The sequence below is a fragment of the Halyomorpha halys genome, unplaced genomic scaffold, assembly GCF_000696795.3.
Source record: "Halyomorpha halys isolate HHAL.00 unplaced genomic scaffold, Hhal_1.1 Scaffold1561.1, whole genome shotgun sequence".
In the NCBI taxonomy this organism is placed as follows: domain Eukaryota; kingdom Metazoa; phylum Arthropoda; class Insecta; order Hemiptera; family Pentatomidae; genus Halyomorpha; species Halyomorpha halys.
Genome location: NW_027110735.1, coordinates 58149 through 82009, shown reverse-complemented (window position 1 = coordinate 82009; position 23861 = coordinate 58149). Strand labels below are relative to the sequence as shown.

The 23861-nt window shown below is 29.8% G+C and overlaps 1 protein-coding gene across 2 annotated transcripts in view; it reads right to left on the bottom strand.

The window, feature by feature from the left end:
* LOC106690053 (odorant receptor 10-like) overlaps window positions 1–19643 on the bottom strand; it is a 55318-nt gene extending 35675 nt beyond the window's left edge. The window contains exons 1-5 of one of the 2 annotated variants that reach the window (XM_067048852.1): window positions 18793–19643; window positions 18610–18709; window positions 18418–18525; window positions 14258–14413; window positions 11201–11352 (exon numbers count right to left, since the gene is read on the bottom strand). In XM_067048852.1, coding sequence (XP_066904953.1) covers window positions 11299–11352; window positions 14258–14413; window positions 18418–18525; window positions 18610–18709; window positions 18793–19637 — 1263 coding nt within the window. In that variant the 5' untranslated portion in view covers window positions 19638–19643 and the 3' untranslated portion in view covers window positions 11201–11298. Of the gene's footprint in view, window positions 1–11200; window positions 11353–14257; window positions 14414–18417; window positions 18526–18609; window positions 18710–18792 lie in introns of those variants that run through there. The other variant, XM_067048851.1, reaches the window with a different exon arrangement.
* Window positions 19644–23861: the final 4218 nt, after the last annotated feature.

Genomic DNA, 23861 nt, shown 5'->3' with positions numbered 1-23861 from the left:
AAACAATAACTCTATTGTTCACAAGATCAAACGAGACACCGCGATGTTGACTCTCTGACGTCCGGAACAGAACTACCTCCATTCTAGTGTCATCTTCGCGGGTGCTTGCGTCAATCATATCCTGGGCGCATTCCATAAATATGCACTCACGTGGCAGTCCTCGCCTGTTGGTTTCTTTTGCCAGCTGCACCTTCAGTATCAAGTCCAGGAAGTTCGTCTTCCACTGGACCACCTCTGCACTGTGTCTCTCTCATCTTCTCTAAATAAAAATGGACAAGTAATGATGCAGCATACTGCCCATTCGACTGGCCAAGTTTTCTTCTCTCATGAAACATGTAAAAAATGTCCTCCTCTGGAGTCCATCTTCCACCTCCGTTAACCTTTTTCAATCGTTCCTTGACCACTGGCCAAGGCTTCTCTTCGTCAGCCTAAATGTGATCAAGGATGGTCCGCTCAATTCTGTAAATTATGCCACCTTCAAGGAAATGATATCATTCTTATCTAACAAGTCCTCCGATACCTAGGCCTCCATTCTTCCTATCATAAGGAAGTTCGCCAATCTCACCTGAGAATCGTTATAAGTCCGAGATGGCCTTCCTCTGATCGTGTGACATGGCTGTCCTGACTTTTTGCTTAGCCAGTACATTGGCATGCGCCTGAGCAAATGTAGTCACTGTTAGTGGAGGTATTACCGGAACCGCAGGAGCTACCGGGGATGTATGTGCTGTGGGAACCGCTTGATTAGGCAGAGGGAAGTTCAGAACTGCCACTTTTACCAGTGGTTTTTGTTCTCCATTAACCATGTTGAAATTAAGTTCGTCAAAGAGAGAAGAAAAAAAAATTACCAAAAGATGATAAAAGAATTCCAACTAAAAATAACAGTCTACCAAAAAGAAAGAATGTTAAAACATATTTTAAACACAGAAATAATTTCAAAAAAAAATTACCAGCGCACAAAATGTCTTCCCTCCACTCTGTATACTTCCACTTTTTCGTCACTTTTTGGTATCTTTCAACTGGAACAGTAAGTTGTTCTTCACTTATTATTATTTTGTATTTATTCTTTCTCGACCTTTATTTAATCTCTACTTACGTCAACTTAATTTTCCGTCTTTAAGTGTGTTAATTTTTTTTTATGTCTAAATTAAAATACGTTAATTCATTATTTCTATAATTCAATTTTGAAATTATTTGTAAGTTTGGTTCATCTTTATATTAATATTTAATTTTTAATCTTATATAGTGTAAGATCCAACATGGAGCTTATGACCAGCAACAGCGTATACCAAATTCATAGATTGTACGTATGCACAAGCGCAATCTATATGGTGAACTAATTAATCTCTAATTATCCAGTTAATCCACCCAATTACTGTTTATATTTTTTTTTTTTTACTTAAATTTGTTTTTGTCTTTTCAACGATTCAGGATTTAATTATTTATAATGTTATGTAATAAATAATGTTTAGGTAGTTGAGCCGTTTCCTATTCCTGATTATTGTATGTTAATTATATCTCATATAAATCGATAATATGTATAGGGTGTTATATATCCATTTAGAATAAGATAATAATAGATTTACAATAACCGAAAAGTATTCAGAGCCTAGCAAGCCCCTAATTGACAAATGACAATGTCTTATAATAAGAAAGAAATTTTTATTATGAAGTAGCTATATGGCATTTTAGCATGGCGTTATAGTTAATATGGCATATTAACACATGTGGGCAACAATTGAAGATGTCGAGGTTATTAAGTAAGGAATTGAATTTAAGTGATGCGTCCTTATATGAATTAATCGAAGGGATATTGCTTGATCATCATAATAAGGTGATTTCCTTTTTCTGAATTCTTACACTACTACAAAGTAAAATATATTTTTTTTTTCCTTATTCCTCATTGTTCAAGAGGTGAAAAAAAATCTGGGTACAGAGTGATTAATGCAATTTGCACTCCTGAACATTCGATGTATTAGGAAATTATCACTGCCATAAGATTCTGGTAGAACCGTCCAATCTATAGCATCGTTTCGTGAACTACTGAATATAGAAAGTTTCTTTTTATATATGAAAAGATACAGACAGTTCACTAGAATTTAGTTACTGAACATCAGTTAAATTTAAGAAATTTTAAATCATTCGACCTCAAGAATTGGTATTCTGGAAGCCCCATAATGGGTTGTGTGCATTGAATTCCCTGGTGTACAAAACCGGCTTTGTCAGCTGGTTATGTATGACGTGTTCTACCTTTAGGGTATTTATCTTGAAATAAATATTGCAAATTGGAAAAAAGTTATATTTAACTATAACCCCTATTACATGGAGGGGAGAGCCTATTTCAACTAGTTAGGAATAGATTTCATCTGTTGCGGCTATTGCTAGTAGAAAATCATATTGTAAAATTAAATATGTGGAAATTATTACATAGTTTTGAGATCGGGTAATCTAAACCATATAGAAGTGCTCATGATGTATTTTATTGAAATTATAAATACATAATTTATATTTTATAAATCATTTGATTCTGTAAAACTAATATAATTAATAGTAGAAACATATACAATGCAAATTTTGTTGATGATATATTTTTTTTAATCTCGTTTGAAATTAATCCAAACAAAAAGTAATATTTATGTTATTTTCACCGATAAATAAACAGTCTTATGATAATAACAAATTAAGTCATAATTTTGCATGGATTGGACTTGGGATGTTGAAGGAAACAAATGTACCCGCCCAAAATACGGCTAGTGATTAGTGATGTTATAAGACTCACAGCACCTGACGAAAGGTTAATGGAAAGATTCAGAGAGCGATCATTTTTCCTTATACTTTCTGTAATCCGAATACTTCTCTGCAGCAATTGGTTTGGATTACTCAAATTACACAGTATTTTAATCTTGTCAAAGTATACAGGGGTAACAATTGTTTTCAGTTAATCATGAAAAATGTTCAAGATTTTCCTGGTGCTATGAACGATTTTCTGAATTTTTGTTTAATAACATTACATATAGTATAAAATAACTATTACATATCATGAGTATGCGAACAATCTGTACGTGATGGAGTTCATGTTAGTTTTCTGCAAAACAAAAAATATCATTGAAATTACCAAATCAAATTTTTAAAAGTTACTTTTTGAAGACCTTAACTATATATATAGCTATAAAATACGTATAAAATGCGAAAAAAATTCTTGAATGCTTATTTATTGCATAGTTGGGTTCAAAAGGCATAATTTTTTCTCTTAATATATTCATTGGCTTTTAATAAATGAGATTTAACGAAATAATAAATTTGAACAGCTCCCATAAATAAAACAAGAATACCAATTCCAAACGTCACAGTGACCAGAGGGTTGTAAACCTTCCTGAGATCATCGGTGTACCTGCAGGGGAAAGGGAACCAACCGCTCAATATCTTCATTCTGCCCGTTTTCACGGGAGCGATACCGGCAGTATCGCTCCCGAATTGGAATATTGGTATAGTATTAATTTTTACAATTTCTCCAAGAGTTCCTATAGATTACATCCGATATCACATCGGCAATGTGATATCGGATGTAATCTATAGGAACTCTTGGAGAAATTGTAAAAATTAATACTATACCAATATTCCAAATAAATACCACCAGGCAATTTAGATTCAACGTCCTATTCGTATTTATATACAAATCTCTCATTTGCTCTTTCATATCTTCAGGTCTATATAATCTATAAAATTATTCCATATCATATCATATAGCCTACATACCCTGTCCAATTGAAACCAAAAGAGTAGCATCCTACTGCACATCTGCAACGAAGCCAGGGGGAAAAAATTCACAAACGTGATCTTCTGGATGTCGTATTGTACCGTGAAGAAGCTTTGCACTTGAATGACTAAATACGTAATTGTTATAATTAGCGACGCAAGTATGTGAATTTTAATTATGATGTTTTTCTTTCACCTTGTTCTGTAATCGTTGATGGCTTTCTACATCCCGAAGAACTTAAGAAACCTGATACTGAGGCCGTCAATAACATCTGAGTCCTTGATCAGTGCCTCGTAGTCCATCTCCTTCGACTCTCTCTTCCGTACTGATGGTCTGCAATTGTTTATTCTTTATAAAACTACTCTTAATGGAAGTATTTTCTTATACTGAAATGACTTAAACTAATAGGAATTTAATAATTGTCGTTTTCCTTGATCCATATTGCATTTTGGAGGAAAACATTCCATTCTGTAAAAGCTTGAATGTTTTATGTATATTTGAATGTTTTATATAGAGACTTAGGCAAGTACTTCATTTGTTTTATGCAAATTATAAACATGATTGGATACGTAGTAACATCTTATTTTTATTTTTATTTTATTAATTTTTTATTATAAACTTATAATTTTTTAAACTCTCACGTCATCAGATGAAGGATGATGAATGACCATATATTTCTATTCTTTGAACAAATAGATTAAATAATTGATCAGTATGTGAACACAAAATGAAAAATATCTTATATGCGAATTCCCTCAATGAAATGTTATGGAGTGAAAGAATAATTTTATTTTGTGACGAATGTCCCCCAAGAATAATTAGATATCTTATAATCATTCGAGCGGAAATATATTTTTAAAAAACTAGGTATTTAATTTACAATTACAGTTTTATCGCGGTAAATAAAGTTAGAGCTATACCTGCTGCTTAGGTGATTGTTGAGGCGATAACTCGATTTCGCTGGAGGTGTAGGAATAGGTGTTGCTTAAAGTGAAGAACAGATCATTGGCCAATAGGGATGGGGGTGGGAATTCCAGAAGGATCTTGTACAAATGATAACAATTTGAAGAAGAAGGCTGTACTATAAGCCGACATATGTATCGTTTTGGATTTAGTATTTTATGAATGGTTAGTAATGGTTGTACATAAAGTGAGGTAAGGTTAAAGTGAGGTACAAAGGAGTAGGTAGTTCTTTGAGTTTTAAAAACTTGGAAAATAAATACACCAACTTAACATCTTTTCTCTAATATTGGATGATTTATTTTTTACTTTTCAAACAAGTATTATAATTTCCTGGGGGATAAATAGTTTTTAAATTATTTTAAAAACTAGGAAAAAAAAAATCGGTTTCCATAGGAACATAGATACAAGATCCTATTGAGATATTTTGAGAACTTAATTCTCTTCCACACATTTCTACATATAATTATAAAGAAGATGGTCGGTCAAAAGGAACCATACTATTTATACGATTAATAGCTATTCATTTGCCAACGTTTTTCCCCACTTTGTCGAACTTCATCATGGTTAAAAAGATACAAAAATAACTAAAAATATTTTGATATTTTAGGATAATAAGACGCAAGAAAGTAAAATAAGGTAGGAGTATTATTATATAATTATGTAAATAAAAGTGAAAAGATAATTATATATAAATGAACATGAAGAAGAAATAAATATAGTTATAGTATACAATTGAGAATGATATGTGTTCCGGGTAACCTAAGTTAACCGAAAGTTTGAATTGAGGGGATGCCTTATGTTGGCAATACTAGCGCCCCATGTGGCCAACAGTCAAAACTCACCTCCTCCAGTGGTCTCTGTGGTGAGGAAAAGTTACCAAGGCTAAGGAGAGAGCCATCTTATCTTCTAGAGCTATCTTCTGCCAGTCAATTCTTCTTTGTTCACTCATCACTCATCACTCATCACTCATCAAAATCTACCACGACTGAGCAGAATTCCTGGATTTATTCCCAGAAGCAGAGGAGAGAGAGGCATAGGAATGCGAAGGGAAGAAGATATCATGGAGTAAGTTCACCTAGCAATAGTTAACCTCCATTTCATCATCAACCACGTCATTATATCTACAATTTTCCATAGTCCAGTCATTCAATATTAATTAACCCTTTTAACCATAAATGTTTTATTTCGGCCACCCTCTACACCACATGTAACTTATATAATAGAATTTTATTTTATTTTTAAATTATACAGTCCACTTAAAATCCTACCAGCCAACCCAAAGTGAATGTGTGCCTGGCATTTCAGTTGAAGGCATACTTCATACATAATGGTCCTCCGGACCGGATTAATGAAATTCTAATAAAGTTTTAAGTTTCAAAATTAGTGTTTACACATAAGGTCCATACCAAACCTAATAATTCATTAAATTCTAATCCATTGTTCAATTAATTGAAATATAGTTTAGTGAAATAGTATTGCATAGTGTTTAAACATAATTTATTGTTCTTACCTGAACTAAGGAAAAGGCCATTTCAGCTGTGTTGATGATGTTCCATACTTACATGTTTAATTACATCCATACTGCATGTTTAATTATAATTTAGTGTAAATATAGGAAGAAAATTACTTGCTATAACAAGTATATGTGTCTGGCATTTCAGTTGAAGGCATACTTCAAACAATAAGTATATATGTATAAATAAATGAAACCGTCTACTATTAGGTAAAAATGAACCTGTTCCAGTTGAAATATTGAAGCAGTGTCGAAAAATTGTATTCATATACCCGAAATACAAGAAAAAGATATAAAATTATGATAATAATAACTATAAGAATTAGATAATTTAGGAAACATAATTATAAATTAAACGATAGAATACGTAACTAATATATATTTATTTATATGTATACAGATAGAAAATATTGTTGCGAACGGAATACAACGTCTAAAAGAATTTCTGAAACACTGTAAATGTTGTAAATTCAACTGTAAATTCAGCTTTTATTGGTGATCACATTTGAAATATTGAAAAGAGATGAAATTATTGTAATAGAATCAAACTATTGCACAAATAAACAAATATATGTATAATTGTTAATAATATAAATAAAATAATGTATATGTTAGTAAAAAAAATATGACAAATAGACAAAATAAATTTACACGAAATTATTTATTACAAACTAAATGAAACAAATAAAACTCATCTTCAACAAACAAACAAAGATTGATTAACAACAATAATTGATGGATGCCTCCGTGGTGAAACTAATGTCTATTTGTCTGCTTGTTGAAACTAATGTCTATTTGTCTGACCTAACCCTGACAAAATTAAATAATATAATATATTGGTTCTTTATTTTTAAATGTATTCAATAAAATTGTTCATCTTCGACATAAATAAAAGAAAATATATTAAAGAAATAAAATATTTACGTGTGCAAAAAAATATTGTTAGAAATACAATGAATATAAAATAGATATAATACAGGAAATGTAAAAACAGTAAGTAAAAAATATAAGATATAATGGTGTAAACCTAAACATACAAAATAATTAGATTATGATAACAAATGTTTTCATGGTATTGGTCATAATAATAATATTTTATCTACACTGGAAAGATAACAAACCGGTGAAAAATATTTGGTGATGAAATTTGATTATAATTTTAATTAAAATTTTGAGTTTTAATTTAGTTTAATATATGCCTGTGAGATACAGTTTTTATAAACTTTGTGGTATACCCGAAGGGATTCAAGGTGTATGTAAATGGTTCTGAGATGAGCCCCTTACGGTAGTTAGGAACAGTGGATAAATAATGGTATGGACAAAATCAAAAGAGTGATAAAGTGTAAGTGCATATTCTGAAAATCCGTGAGATTTGAAATATTATTTAGCTAGGCAATTATAATTTGTTTAATAATAGATCGTAACGTTAGTAGAGAAAGGATGATGAAAATCAGATAAGTGCCTATTCTAATTTTAAAAATAAGGCAAGATAAATAAATAATTATATTAATTAAAGGCTGATTATTAAGTTAGTCTTATCGATGAATTTAATGACTCTTTCTATTACTCTTACATTTCGAACATTTTAGAGGGGCTCTCCTGTTATGAGGTGGATGTGTGTCATTCGGGTGATCGCTACTTCTTCGCGGCGTCTGCTTCGGGTTGATGTAATCTAGGACTTCACATCTTTCTTTATAGATTTCAACTTACTGGGCGGACTTTTATTCCACATTGCCTGTAATATTTTGTTTATACATTACTTTAAAGATCAGTAAGTTCCTATTTACTGCAGTTAAGATTACTGTGGTTCTACCTGTGAGGACTAGCGCTTCTCTAGCAACTCTCTCTATCTTATTTCATGCCCAGGGGCCCAGACGAAGTAGACTGTTTTACCTGTTTGTTTTAGCATTATGAAGTATTCTTGAAGAGTGCTAATGGAGTCTAATATTATTACTATATTGTCATTTGCTATATTTGTCATGCAAAAGTAAAGGGCGGATGCTATGGCATTTAGTTCTGCGGTATAAACATTCGAGGTGGTGCATTTTTTCATATGGGTTGTGTTTTGTGTCACAAAGGCAGATGCTAGAGACGATTTATAAATATTACTATGTATTGTTTTCAACAAAATTATTCAGAAAAAGAAATACCTAATGAATGGAAAACCTCAAAAATAATTCTGATCCATAAGAAGGGTAATAAGATAAATATCAACAACTTCCGCCCCATTTCAATTGGCTCCACCTTATGTAACCTCTTCTCAAAAATAATAAGTGCCAGAATATCAAAAGTATTTGACGAAACTCTACCAAAAGATCAGGCAGAGGTTAGAAAAAACATTATTATTATATAATAATGGGTTAAACAAAAATTAACCAGCTGATAGAAAAAGAGAACGAATATAACTTAAAACTTTATCTGGGATTCATCTCATTTCATGGGAACGCAGAGGAGTGGATAAAGGGTATATAAAAATAATAGAAAACATGTACATAGCTAATAAAGGATATGTTGAGATGGTATGAAGAGGAAAAATATTCTCTATAAGAAATGGAGCCAGGCAGGGAGATTCCTTATCACCAAATATTTTTATAGCAGAGCTAGAGCGAATCTTCGAATCCTTAGACAAGAAAGACATGGGGATTTCACTAAATAGAATGAAGCTGAACATATTAAAATGTGCAGACGACGTGGTCTTAGTAGCAAGCTCAGAGGAAGAACTAGTGATAATGATCAATCAATCAGTAAAAAGAAAAACGTTCTCTCCATGGATTGATATTGAAACCTCACAAACTGTCATAATGACCAATGGCCCTTCGGAAACTACAATACATAACCTCATGGGCATGGAGATTTCCGATGAAGTAATTTATCTTGGGTAAATAATTTCATTTGTGAATAGGGATGCCAAGGAAATTGAATCCAGAATAGGTAAAGCATGGAAGATATTTTGAAGTCTCGGATATATTTTTAAAAACCGTCAAGATATAAGGTACGAAACAATTTTATTCAACAGTTGTATTATCCCAGCACTTACTTATGGATGCCAACATAGACTAGGAACTTGGAGAGGAAGATTATTGCCTGTCAACGAAGAATGGAACGTACAATGCTTGGAGTCTCTCTAAAGGATAAAGTTAGCTCCGTTCGATTAAGAAATGAAACCCAGACAAACTCTAATTTCTCAGTTAGAGGCTTGCTAGGCTCTTTTGGGGCTAGTATTCACTAGTGAGTGAATTAGAAATATATATGAAATTTTATTAGTTTAATTTTTACTGTAATATAATTGCCTTAATATTTTGCTTCATCTGTGTTCGATTAGGTTAAAGTAGTGGTGGATAGTCATTAGATCGTTATACTCAAACAGGGATATTAATTCCTTTTTACAGGAACTTTTGAGCTTCGAATAATCAAGCTCTAAAAATTGAAATTTTATATTTTTTCCATTATAGAATTCATTGGTTTTTGAAAATGTGTCAAGCACTCCTGAGAAATTACATTCAGTCGAAGATAGATCAGTTTGTTGCTTTGTCTTCAACTGTCTGAAATTTGTCATTAATATTAGAGAAAATTGTCTACAACGATATTTCATTGCGTAGAGGATTATGTATTACTATTCCCTTTACAGGGGGATGTTATCTTTAAGTAAATTTTTATATCGTTATAAATGATATAATTTTATTGAAGACAACTGAAAAATATTGACATAATTTCAAATTGATTTATTATTTAAATTAATTTTTTTATATTAATAAATAATGATCAATCGAGGATCATCGTTTACTGACCTGTGTACAATCTAAAAAAAAAACAAAAAAACAACCTCATTATTTAGGAGAAAAGTCGCGAAAAGTAGGCGGACGGTTTTTTTAAACTTATTTTTAGATTCAACCAATACTGAAACATCGAATGCTTCAGGTTGAAGGATCTTGATCTGAAACTGAATGAAATTGTATTAGAAATCCATTTCAGTTGCGTACCCCAAATTTAAAAATAAGCTTAGAATTTACATGTCATTTTAATGGACATTAGCCCTTATTACAGCAGGTGGATCTGTGAAATACAACTACAATTATTTTTTACTTTTTAAATCAGAACATACATTTATACGATGCATTTATTACTGTTATTATTTATGTGGAAATGGATTATACAATCTAAAAATAAATTAGTTTAGAACATCAAAATATAAGTCAAATAAATATCGCTCTGTATCTCTCAAAATCGTGACAGATGATTTAGCTGAGTATCAAAGCGTGTACAAACTGATTTATTGACTTCTTTAGTTACGTTTAATTTTTGATGACAGATTTTTTTCAATAATTTTTACTGTACACTGAGAAATATTGAAATTTTTGTTCAGCCTCTTATCTAATTTCAAAAATAACAATACACACCATTTAATATCTGGGAATGATAGAGCTAAAAGTTTTATTTTATAAAAATAATAATACGATGAGGCCCTTAAGATCTCATGGATAAGTGCCTTGAGGTCTCCATAATTTAGGATTCAAGATTTTAGATTTTTGGTAAATTCATCTCTATTGTCCAACTTGATAACTGGTTAACGTTCTGCTGGAGTGCTTTTTTCTTTTTCCCACTACAGTTTATTAATTTTCAAATAAAATTTTAGATCATCAAGATATATAAACTAATTACCTTATTTTTTTTTCTTACGTTGCGATTTAAACAGTTCGATTGTGGATTTCATTTAAATAGAGACAAGTATTTCATTCTTGAAAAATTATTATTTAAACATATATATTACATTCAATAGTGATATTTGTTTCAACTCAATATTAGTAGCGACATTCTTAAATAAATTTAAACATAAAAAGACACGATCCCAAATATTTCCAAAAAAAATTTTACTTGATATAAATGTGTCATTATTTTTTAGGATCAACTTTAGTAGCCTGAAAAATGTAGGTTGAACTATTGAAAAGAAAAAAAAAATGTATTACAAGTCATTTCATCAAATTTTTTATTTCTTTATTGATATGATAAACCAAGGCTGTAACATATGGATACATAAAAAACTTGTACACGGACTGGAACAACTGAGGTTTTAGTTAACCATCCCCGACATCAAAGCTGCTGCCGAATATGTGAACTGTACAATCTGAAAAAATTAAAATAGACATCGATAAAAATTCAATAGTTATCTTAAATATTTCCAAAACAGGTAATATTTGATAGCATAATAAAAGTTTTGCAAAACGCATATGTTATAAAAACCATTATGGGGTCCATTGGTCCTTAACAACTAACCTATCACATACTTCGAGCCTATATGCTTAAGTAACGATTAGAAAATAAATATATCAAAGATTCATATAATAATAAATATACAGTGTGTTCAAGACTCGATTGACACCTCCTATTTTTAGGAGTTTTTAAATGCAACTTTTTTAGCTCTAACTCTGATTTTTACAAATATCCCAAAGATGGTAATGGAAACATTACTCATGTTATAGTGGCTGAAGAAATGAGTAAGTGGTGTAGCCGATTTATCTGTAATGGTTTGAAGCACTTGGTGCTCGAATGTACGTTTCTGGAAACACTTAGAAAAATATGCCTCCATCCTTATTTTGATGCTGTCATTTGAGAGTATTTTAAATATTAAAACTCTTAGACATTTTAACACTTTGTTAAACACTTTATAAGTGATTTTTACTTCACAGCGTAAAATACTTAGTTTAGAAATAATCGTATCTTTGTGTGTGTTTATATATAAATTATGATTGATAAAGATTAATTTTGGAAGCTTTTAAAATAGCATTACATAATAATAATAATAATGAAGGCCTAATTGGTCTAAGTCTGAAGGCCTAAACCCAAAGGTTCGATCCCAATACAACCAAACGCTCTCTGCAACATCCATCCAGTGATGCCCGTCCAAACCCTATTGCACTAAATCAGTTTTAACGCAATCCTCCCATCAACGTTTCGGTCTACCCCTCGGACGTTTACCCGTTGGTTCAGTGTTTATTAACATTTTAGGGATCCGCTCGTATAAGCCCTACAACCTTATACGCCCCAATGCTGTAACCTGAATTATATTTACCAGGTGTAGGTCTCTTAATTCAGCGTTGTGTAATCCTGTAAATTCTCCCGTTAATTCATCCTTTTTCGGTCCGAATATTTTTCGCAATACTTTATTTTCGAAAACCCTAAGACGCTGTTCATCCCTTAGTGTAAGAGGCCACATCTCACATCCATAAAGAACAGTGGGAAGGATAATAGTTTTGTAAATTCTAATTTTTAAGTTTTTAGATAGAAGGCGCGAGCTAAGAAAATAGCATTACATATATTACATTATTGTCTTATGAAGAAATTTAAATTCTAACAACTTTAAACAGTATTCTTTTACCTTATATCTATGTTTCTAACTCTAATAATTTTCAATATTTTTAGTAAGTATTACTTAGGGTAATTAGAAGAAGAAAGATGGAAAAAAAAATAAGAGGTCTTGACCGAAAGAGCAACGTATTTATATACTTACAAGTAACCTATAATAAATTGACTAAAAACCTTGACCAGTTAATTAACATATTTTACCTTCTTATGCGTTTTTTTTTAGTTCACGAATAATAAAAATCTTTAGTTTTATAACATTTATGAATACAACAAACATTATCTTTAATTATTTTTTAAATATCAATTATTCCTACATACGATTCAATACATGTAAAAACTCAGTAATTCCTTTATCAGATATATTATTTATTTATAGCTATTGTTGAAAGTAAACAATTTATTTTTTATTATATTTATTTTTACAATACTATAAATTTAAACTGTATAACATATTAAATCAAGAAGTATTATATACCTATGTATGGATTTATTGAAGTATTTAGTTTCAGTTCACACGTTTTGTGGTCATAATTATTTTTAAAACTACAGTAAAAAAAAGTTTTTATTTTTTTTTTTTTTTTGTATTTTATATTATATTATATACATCTATGTTGAGTATTTTTAAAGATTTTAATGGGGTATAATTATGCATGACCTTGTAGGATTTTTATGTATATATATTTTATCTGTTTAAAATTTTTTTATTTATTATAATGGGAGAGAATTAGATTTAGATATATAGGTAAATAATAGAAGAAAAAAATGGATACTATTATAAGAAATAAAAAAAAAAAAATGAAAACTTACAAAAAAGTAATGAACTAAAACTGTCAAAACAAAAAAATCATGTATTCCTATCACGTATTTTAATATTTACTGACCATTCCTATGTAATATAAGAATAATAAGCAATTATCTAATACAGTTGGGCAGGACTAATTTTTGAATAAAGTTTTTCTCTCTTTTATTAAAACTTTATAATTATAATTATTTTTAAAAATATTATATAGATTAAAGTTTAGAAAATCGAAATAAATTTATTTAAAATATTAATTAAAATTATTCCTCACTTGAGTTAAGGTTATACGAGATTTTTAAATATCTATAATAAATATATGTCATACGAATTCCAAATTGTTCCATTTTTGGGATAATACTGGTACCTCATTTTTATAGGAATTATAGAAGATTATAACTTCGGATTTGTGTAAATCAATTTATTTTTAATGCATCTTGTATGGATTTAGTTTCGTAAAAAAAACAAATTAAAAAGCACCAAATTAAGTTTACAACTACTAAAAATTTCAACTTACAACTACAAAAAATTTGGGGGGTTGTCGTTTGTGTTCATTGACATTACCTTAAAGTGCATTGTTAATTTCGAGTAAACTTGCAATCATGCTTGTAATAACGTAGTACAAATGCTAAACCTGTCAGATTGAACTTACATCTCAGTCACTCTTATAACTATAGATAATATATTCTTCAAGCCTGCAAGCTTAATATACACAATGCGGAGGGGACTGATACTATCGAGGCTTATACTATACACTTTACTGTGATAATCTAAATAAGTTTAGCTTCTATTTAATATTATTTTTTATAAGACATATCGATTAATAATTTAATTTGGTTATTTATGGTTTTCCTCCTCGGCCTTTACTCACCGCTCCTAAGGTTTCCAAGTTCACTGGGTACATCACAATTGCAGTGAGAGTGGAGCTCTTTCTTGTCCTGATCATCAACATCTGCGCAGCCCTCCTGAACCTCACGTCAGCCTTGTACCAATCGCTACAGTATATTGCAAACTGGAGATCAGTACTCTAAAAGAAAAAATGAATTTAACTCATCAAATCAAGTAGGCTCTTTTACTTTTAATTTTTGATATATCAAAAATTCATTGGGCATTAGGCGGAAAATTAAATTTTTCTCTTTATAACTAACGCCTACAAACAAGTCCTATTCCGTTTTTGGATTAATTAAATGCAACGATGGGGACCCCCGAGGGACTCCAATATACAAAACCTACGAATATTCTAAAATAAAGCTCTGAATGGAATGTTCAATGCACCCTGGTACACCAGAAATGATCTTCACCGAGATCTTCAAATACACAGTTGTTGAAGAAATTAGAAAAAAAAAAAAAATGTGCAGTCATATCAGTGGGCATTACAGACACTCTTCCTCAATGTTATTTGATAATTTGTAGCCAACTTGTAGTAAGTAATATTAAAACAATATTGTGAATATTTATTCTTATTTAATTTTCTGTATACGTTAGCCTTCTCAAACTGGATTGTTATTAAGTTTATGATTTCACTAAATAAAAAAAAAAATGTTATTATCCTGTAGTCACTAAAATTTACAGTGATAAAACTGAATAACAATTGGTATATATAAATTGAGTTATGTATACTCAATCACATGTATATAATCATTTTTATTTTTTCCTCATTTAATTTATAGTTTAGAATTTACAAATTAGGTAAAGCTATGCATTGATTAACATAAAGAGAGTTGAATTCAACCAAAAAAAAGTGATGAATGTTGCTGGAATAGTATAACCAGTGGTTTCGGGTAGCTTTGAAAAAGTCTGTTTAGAAGTAGCTTGTTATAATGAACGTACATTCTTCCGTCTATATTAGTTGTGAAGAATTTTAATATATATATATATTTATATCATTATATTATATTACATATCTTTATTATTGTTAGTGGTACATATGTATGTAAATACACAATTGAAAAGCTAAACGGAAGAAAATGTTTTGCAAACATTTAGAGGATTAATAAGGGAATTTAGCTTGAAATAAAATTTTAACATAGTGCCTTGCATATTTTTTTTCTAAAATTTAAAATTTAAATAGTTTTAAAAATATGAAAAATTTAATTCCTGTTTTTAATAGGAATATATAGTCATTTAATATAATTAGTTTCTTCATAGCTCTTAGTCCATAATTGACAAAATTATAATTTTTAATAAGAATAGTTTGGTTTTTAAATATGTGTGCATATTAATGTTGGGAGTATTTAACGAGTTTAATTTGATTCAAACAAGGTTAGCTAAGTTTTACATATATCAATATTATAAATTATGAAAAATAAGTCAATTTTTGAAGGAATGTATGTTATATACACATTTTGGGTTCTTTACTGCACGTTTTTTTTTCTTTACCCACGTTTTTCGGTTTTTACTCCAAAAAAAAACTAGTCTTTACTAATGAATTTCAATCGATTAGTCTTATAAACATTTTTTAGTTAATCTGATTCCAGAGAACGAAGTTACATTTATGATTATTTTACTGATGCTCATTTTACTGCTCTGTTCCTATGTGGTCGTAACTTGATGTTATGCTTTAAGTATACACCAGTAGACGATCTGTCCAGCCCAAAACTGGCTTTTCAACCCAGACTGAATTTTCCTGACATTAACGCGTTCAAACAAAACAATTCTACAACTTGTTAAAGATTTGTGCAGTAGTTATTGGATTTAGCGATTAAAAATACAAATAATTACTTTTTGTAATATAAGAAAATTTCGTCCATGGTTTACAAAAAGAAATTTTTAAAACTAGTTTTGTTATAAAAAAATAAGTATTTCTAAGCAAAAAAAAATATCAATGTCAGGCTATAAGTTAATGGAAAATTTGCACGAACAAATTATTAAAAAATCACAGAAAAATTGGTTCCACATATTTCATAAGGAATGATTTTTGTAAGCAATATCAATCGTTTTTCAAGAATATTCATTTCGCAACATAAACCCAAAGCACAGCGTTCCCCTATGCCACTGTTAGATATTAGGGGTATTCATGATCTTTAGTTTAACATGCTAAAGCGTGTTAAATGGAAAAACTTACGTTAAATGGAGAAATATTTCCTTCTTTTACCAAGTTAAAACGATATACCATGTAAAATGGCTGAGAGTCTGTTACTAGGTCTCTTACATGGAGAATAACGTCACCCAACAGACCAGCTAAGCTTGTCACCGTTTTATTAGTTGTCGCGTTACTTCTTTACTCGGAGTTTATGATTTTTGTTTTTTTTCTTATGTCTTGTGTTTTGGACTTTTTAAAAAGTATAATCAGTAGCCAAACTTTTACACTTCTACTTTTCACTTATTTTAGGCATGCTGTAATAAATTACTGTAATTAAAACTTAGAAGTTAAGAATAACATGAAGTTTTGGAAGGAAAGGTTACTAAACAAGCTGATCAAAAAATACGCTATGAGCTCTTATGCATTTATTATTAAACATGGCTTTAAATAGGGCTGCTCACGATTCTATACTTATAACATATAACATGGTAAAACATTTTACATTTAACAAAATATCACTACAATAGGGGTATGTAGTAATGCTGTCCCTAAATTGAAGCTGAGGGGGGGCGAACGGTTCCCTTCTGTTATTTTTGCTATTACATCCTCATTAGAGAGATTGTGACATGTCGTACAAAGACCAACACTGCTCCCTATATATGTCTGTTCTAAAGGTGAGACTACCCTAGAGTGAAATGGTGTGTTTATCGCTGTTTTCCAATTTTAACCATTTTTTTTAATGTTGCTCGTTTTAACTAACATCTTACTTAACTATATATGTATAGTTCAATACTCCACACGGGTATCACGAATTTTTTAAATAATTAAAATTAAATTAAATCTGTGAGTCGAAGAAACAACAACAAAATGAACATTAATTGAACTTTGTAGTTTTACATATAACGTTTTTAGTCAAAGATTAAATTTACATATAAAAAACTCAAAATTTGCCATGAAAAGTATACAACTTTTTTTTAATACCAGAAAAATACATATCTATTCATAATAATTATATAAATGAAACTTATTATTGGCTTTATTTAATTCATATGTGCCTCAAGCCAATGCCACTTTACAAAAATTAAAACAGCAAATATGCGGTGCATTCAATCGTTTACTTAGCAGTGTTTCCTCATTTTGTACATATTCAACAGATATAAAGATAGTTTTATATATTTTTTTTAGCTCTAAAAAGGAGCCGCGAAATGTTTTACCCCAAAATAGGTGCCGTGAAGAAAAAAAATAGGAACTGCTGGGACATTAGCCAGACTTTTGTTGCGAAATTAAACAATTACTTAGGTCGAAAACCAAAAATTTGAGCATAATTTTAGCTTTATATATATATATTTGGAGTGTTCCAAGCCAAGAATGAATTCCATTTGATTTCATCACGTACAGATTTTTCGCAAAATCATGATGTGTAATAGCAGTCTTGTAGATCAAAACACCATAGCACCTTGGGTACTTCGAATTTTTAAGGTAACAATAGGATGTTAAATCATGACCAAGAGTTGTGTATATTTTAGGTGACTTTACTGTTATCTTCAGAATGAGGGAAAACCAATTTTTTCTAATGATGCCAATTAATTTTATCAAAGTATACACGGGTACCAAATGTTTCAAGTTAATCTCAGAAAGAGTGCACAATTTTTCAGGTACTACGAATGAATTTCAGAATTTGTGCAGTAAAATAACTACTATCATAACATTATTTTACCAAAAATCTGTACTTTTTGGAGTAAAATGGAGTTTATTTTAGTTTTCAGCACAACAAAAAATATCCTCCAAATTATTAGATTAAATTTCAAAAATGAAGTTTTCCTAGACCTGTATTATTTGTACATCTTATAAAATAGAAAAACTTGTTAATGAAAAAGGTAGTATCTTTCTTTATTGTATATGTGGGTTCAATTAGGCCAAACGTTTCCTCCTAATATATTTACTAGCTTTTGATAAATAAGATTAAACAAAATTATAAACTTCAAGATATATTTTTATGAGTTACTTACCGCCGACTCAATGCGTGAGGAGCCAAAACAGAACAAGGATACTTCAATAAATTGGAAAGAAAATATCTGGAAGAGTTGAAATAAAAAGCTTGGATCACTTGTTTTCCCCTAATGAAAAAATATAACAAATATGTAGTTTACAGGAATTTATTTATTTTTTTAAATATAAATTTAAAATTAAATCAAACTTACAAGTAAAATTTGGACCGCTCCCATAAACAAAAGAAGAATACCAATTCCAAGCGTCACAGTCACAAGAGGGTTGTAAAATTTCCTGAGATCATCAGTGTACCTGGTAGGGAATATTCAACATTTTGAAAAAGCTAAAATATATTAGTGATAAGTAGTAAGTATGAATAATGGTAAAAACGTTACCTTAACAACTTTTGGTGATCTCGAAGGCTTTCATATAACTCCTGATAAAGATTGTAATTGCAGTTTTGAATTATATTTTTATGCCTCTTACTCAATCCAAAATCTGGAAAATCAAGCTTCAAATTGGATAAGCGAGCACCAAGTACGGTGAATTGTGCATAAAGACACATCAAAACTTGATAAAACATACAAAAATACACATTGAGGAGTGTCGCAGCCCATAACAAACAAAATGCTTCATAAACATATATTATCTCATAGTAAGGATATTCGTCCATAGGGCAGGGAAACCAACCGCTGAGTATCTTCTTTCTGCCCGTTTTCACAGCCGCCATACTACCGGTGTGGTGTTGGACGTAATCTACAGAAACTTTCGGAAAAACAATAAATATGAATTCTATACCAGCGTTCCAAATAAATATCACAAGGCAAGTTACATTAAAAGTCCTGTTCGTCTTAATGTACAATTCTCTCACACTATCTCTCATATATTCAGGTATATTGATAAAATCTTTTCTAATCATGTCGTATAGCCTGCAAACCCTGTCCATATGAAACCAAAAGAGAAGCATCCTGCAGCACATCTGCAAAGCAGGCAGTGGGTGTAGGTTTACAAACGTGACCTTCTGGATGTCGAATTGGATCGTGAAGAAGCTTTGGACCTGAAAGACAACATATGGAACTGTTATCATAAGCGACCCAAATATGTGCAGTTTGATTATTATGCTCTTCTTTCCCGTTGTTCTGTAATCGTTGAGGGCTCTCCACATCCCGAAGAGCTTGAGGAACCTGATACTGAGACCATCTATGACATCTGAGTCTCTGATCTCTGCCTGGTAGCCCATCTTCCTTGGCTGTCACTTCTTGACTAATGGTCCTACTTATTGTTTGGTTAATAAGAACTATCCTTAATGTCTTATTGATACCCCAATTACCCAATAGATGAGAATGGTAATTATTCACTAGGAGTGGAATGACTGAAGCTAATAGGGAGTGAATTAATTGTCGTTTCCCTTGAGTTAGATCCATATTGGATGTTGGGGAAAAACATTCCATTCTGTTCCATCAAAAGCTTGAATGTTATATGAGAGACTTTGGCAGGTGTTTCATTTTGTTTTGTGTCAATTATAAACATGAATGGACTCGTAGTAACATCTTATTTTGCCTTATGCATTATTTTCTCTCTTTTTTTCTCATAAACTTGATATAATTTCCAAAAGGAACTCTCAGTTCGTTTTATGAAACACGCAGAATCCGTTGAAAAAAAAAAATAGACCCATATTTGTATCCTGTACATAAATGTAATTACATAATTGATTAATACGTGAACATAAAGTAAAAAAATACCTGATTCACCTACTCACAAGAATTTCCTTAATCTTTCCTAAGATGAACCAAGATTTTTTTTTCATCACACTAGACTTTTCTGAAAAGTGAAAATTATCTTTCAAGAGCCTCATATGAAATTTAGAAATTTAATCACGGAATTAATCTATTTATATAAAAGGAGATTTTTGTCTTGTAAAAAGAGAATTTTTGTCCAGAATAGACTTTTCTATTACTATTTTAAAAAAATTTTTCCTTCCGTCGTGGGGAGGTTAAAATAGCTAATGAAATTCCCGACTTCTTCAATAGAAAAAAAAATTATAAACAAAATAAGGAAAAAATATTACTATTTTTTTTTTCATGAATAATGTTATTTGAATGGTGATTGAATTCCTTACAAAACAAAAAACAAAAATAGATTAATATACTTGTTTGAGAGTGGTTTAGTTTCTTTAAAACAATGTTGATCCTTTTTCTCTCAACTTTATTCTTTTTAAACTTCCAACGTTTCGACCACTTAGGTCATTTTCAAGAATTCCTACAAACAGATTTTTATTCCAACATTTACAAACAGATTTCCTATTAAAAATGTTTATGGTGTAAGCAGAGAAATTAATAATAAATGTTAATTAAATTAAATTGAAAATGTAAATTAATATTTAAAGAAAAAATTATGTTATATGATAAGATGATAACAGAGTCCTAACCTGTTGAAGGTAGGTTCTGTTTGGAGTTTGCAAATGAAAATAGTAGTAAGAAAAGTGGTTAGTAAAAGTTTTAAATTTGGGAAGAAATTTTATAGAAGAATTTGTAAGTAGGAATCTATTTTTTATTAAAAAAAAGACAAAAAATTTTATAATGTTATTGTGATATTATTTTAATGATTAATTATTTAAAGATGGGACAAAGGCAATTACCCGGCATTTAAAGAATTTTAAAGGAAAAAATGAAAACAAAATAAGGTAAGACCAAAAAAATCAGTATGTAAGTGAAGGAAATTGTTATAAAAGTAATTAAAAGGAGCTGTTTGTAAGAATCCTTGAAAATGACCTAAGTGGTCGAAACGTTGGAAGTTTAAAAAGAATAAAGTTGAGAGAAAAAGGGTCAAAATTGTTTTAAAGAAAAAAACAACAAAATGTTTGAATTCTGATTATTATTTGCGAAAATACAACCTTTTGAACTTTTAACCATATTTGTATAAAAAATAGTAGAATTTAGGGAGGTTCTCATTGAATTTTTTTATCTTTTATTATAACTTGAAAGCTGCACACCACGGAACATTCTAAATGTTCATATGAATGACAGTTAATATTACTTAGGTCGAAAACCAAAAATTTGAGCATAATTTTAGCTTTATATATATATATATATATATATATATATAGTTAATATCCGATGGCTTCCTTCTGGTATAATTTAACTAGATTTACAAAAAATACAATTAAAGATTCTCTCTTTTAGGAAAATCAAAACTTTTCAATGAATTTCCTAAAAAGCAGAACCTTTAATTGTACATTTTGAAAAACTAGCGGAAATGTCGCTATAAAAAAAAAAAAAAAATAGCAAATGTGTGGATAAAAATAATAATGTATGTTTAATTTTAACTAAATTCATTAATTTATATCAAAATTTCAAACGTGTAAAATTTATTTATATACATCCTTAAATCTTGCAATTGAGATAAGAGCTGTTATTAAACAAAAGTTCGATAACCCACAATTATTTGAATATTTGAAATATTTACCCAAAATTTGTTTGAAATATTTGAGACTTTTAATCCTCTATTATTTAGTAACATTATATTTATAAATCAGAGGAGTGAAGAAAACAATAATAGTAATTTGAAACGGAATTTATGTAATAATAATATTAGATATTAAAATGTTTTTATTTTTTATATCACGGAATAGTATTAGCACTCTTAGACCTCTCCTCCTGACGACCGGAAAATTTAAATTTCGCTTCATATTTAGATAATTCATGGTTGTCGTAAGTTAATTATACGATAACCTCTCCTCAAGTCCGTATTACTGCACATATTAGTCTTAAGTTTGTGATGTATTCAATATTTTAATTTTTTCCAGTAAACATAAATTAAATTTAAATTTAATTATATTTTAATAATAATTTATACAACATCAATGCATAAATCAACTATAAAAAAACTGATGTTGCAGTTGCTGACAAAAATTATTTGGATATATGAATATGTGAAGATTGGTTGTTACGGTTGCCAAGGTGAAATAAAAACACTACCAAGATCTGGGTAGACAAGGTGTTTTGTTATCATGGTGAAAACAAAACACGAGCGATATGTTTTAGACGAGTAGGTTTTGGTTTTTGTGAAGGTGACAGTTAGATTTTGGTACAAGTTACGATTGTTCAATGTGAAGTGGTAATAGTTTAAAGGCCCTCTGTCTTTACTGTTTGAACCGGAATATCACCATATGAGAAATGTTGTCATATATGTTTTGTTTTTCAAAATTATGGTGTTTTACTTCAATAGACGGTTATTAACACTAGAAGTGGAGATATAGTGGAGTACTTCATTACATCATTAGAGATTACATCTCTATAATTCTGGATTGGTGAGACGGTAATCGGAAAGGAAATATCGGACAACCTTATGTTCGGCCAGGAGTGTTTTTATTTTATATTCACGTTTATACTCTTTTGGATAATAATGTAAATATAGTTATCAAGGTTAAGTCAACCTATAAGTTTTAATTGTTTTATTAATTGATAAGAATTCTTTTTTTTTCCCTTTTTCATTCTCTGTATACATATTTCTTCTTATTATTAAACTTTTGTACATATAGTTCTGCTGTTCTTTCTCTGCTTTCAACTTGTTAATTTACTTATGTTATTTTTTGTTATCTACATGTAAAACTATTCGCCAATGGTTATAATTCAACAATTGTTTATATAGTGGTATAGTTTAGTTATATTGTGGGAATAATGCTTAATGCTAAAAATAACGTTGCGCCTAAGTAGTAATTCTTAATTGTTTTATCTTTTTTTTCCTTTTGCGATTATATATATATATTTTTTTTTTTTTTTATTATTTTCCTTAACTCACCCCCTTCTCCGCTGAGCGTGGTCAACTATAAACGATAAACATATAACTAAGGATAAGTCATATTTGCGGTTATATGATAACTCTAAAACTAATCGAGCAAACGTATTTCAAAGTGGGTACAATTTTAAGAACCTATCTGAGATGAATTCATATTTCATTAAACGTTTATTGACATGTTCATAAACTATCATGGGGCATAAAACTTTTCCTCACCTTTTAGGCCTTCTTATCTAAATTGCTAACATAGGTTCTGTAAGTTTCGACCCTTCAAAGAGGTCCGAAAATTTGGAAAACCCACGGTTCAAACAAGCCGAACCTGGCAAACCCTGCTTCATAAATAAATAAAATGTAATTATATATTAAATGGCATTAAGATTATTTATTAATCGATTCTATCAATATATTTAAATTCTATCTCTATAAATAATATGAAATATATGTATGGAGGATACAACCTTAAATACAGATCACTGAGTTGTTAAATAACAGTGTTTATCTAATGACTGTAACTTCTGTGAAAAAATACCAATTTCTTAAAAACAAATATTATTAGTGAAGTTACATGTTAATGATATTAACATTGTTTTGTTTTTTTATAAAATAACGTAAGTTGTATGAGAAAGGAATTATATGATAATAAGAAAATTTAAAAGACGGGCTAGTT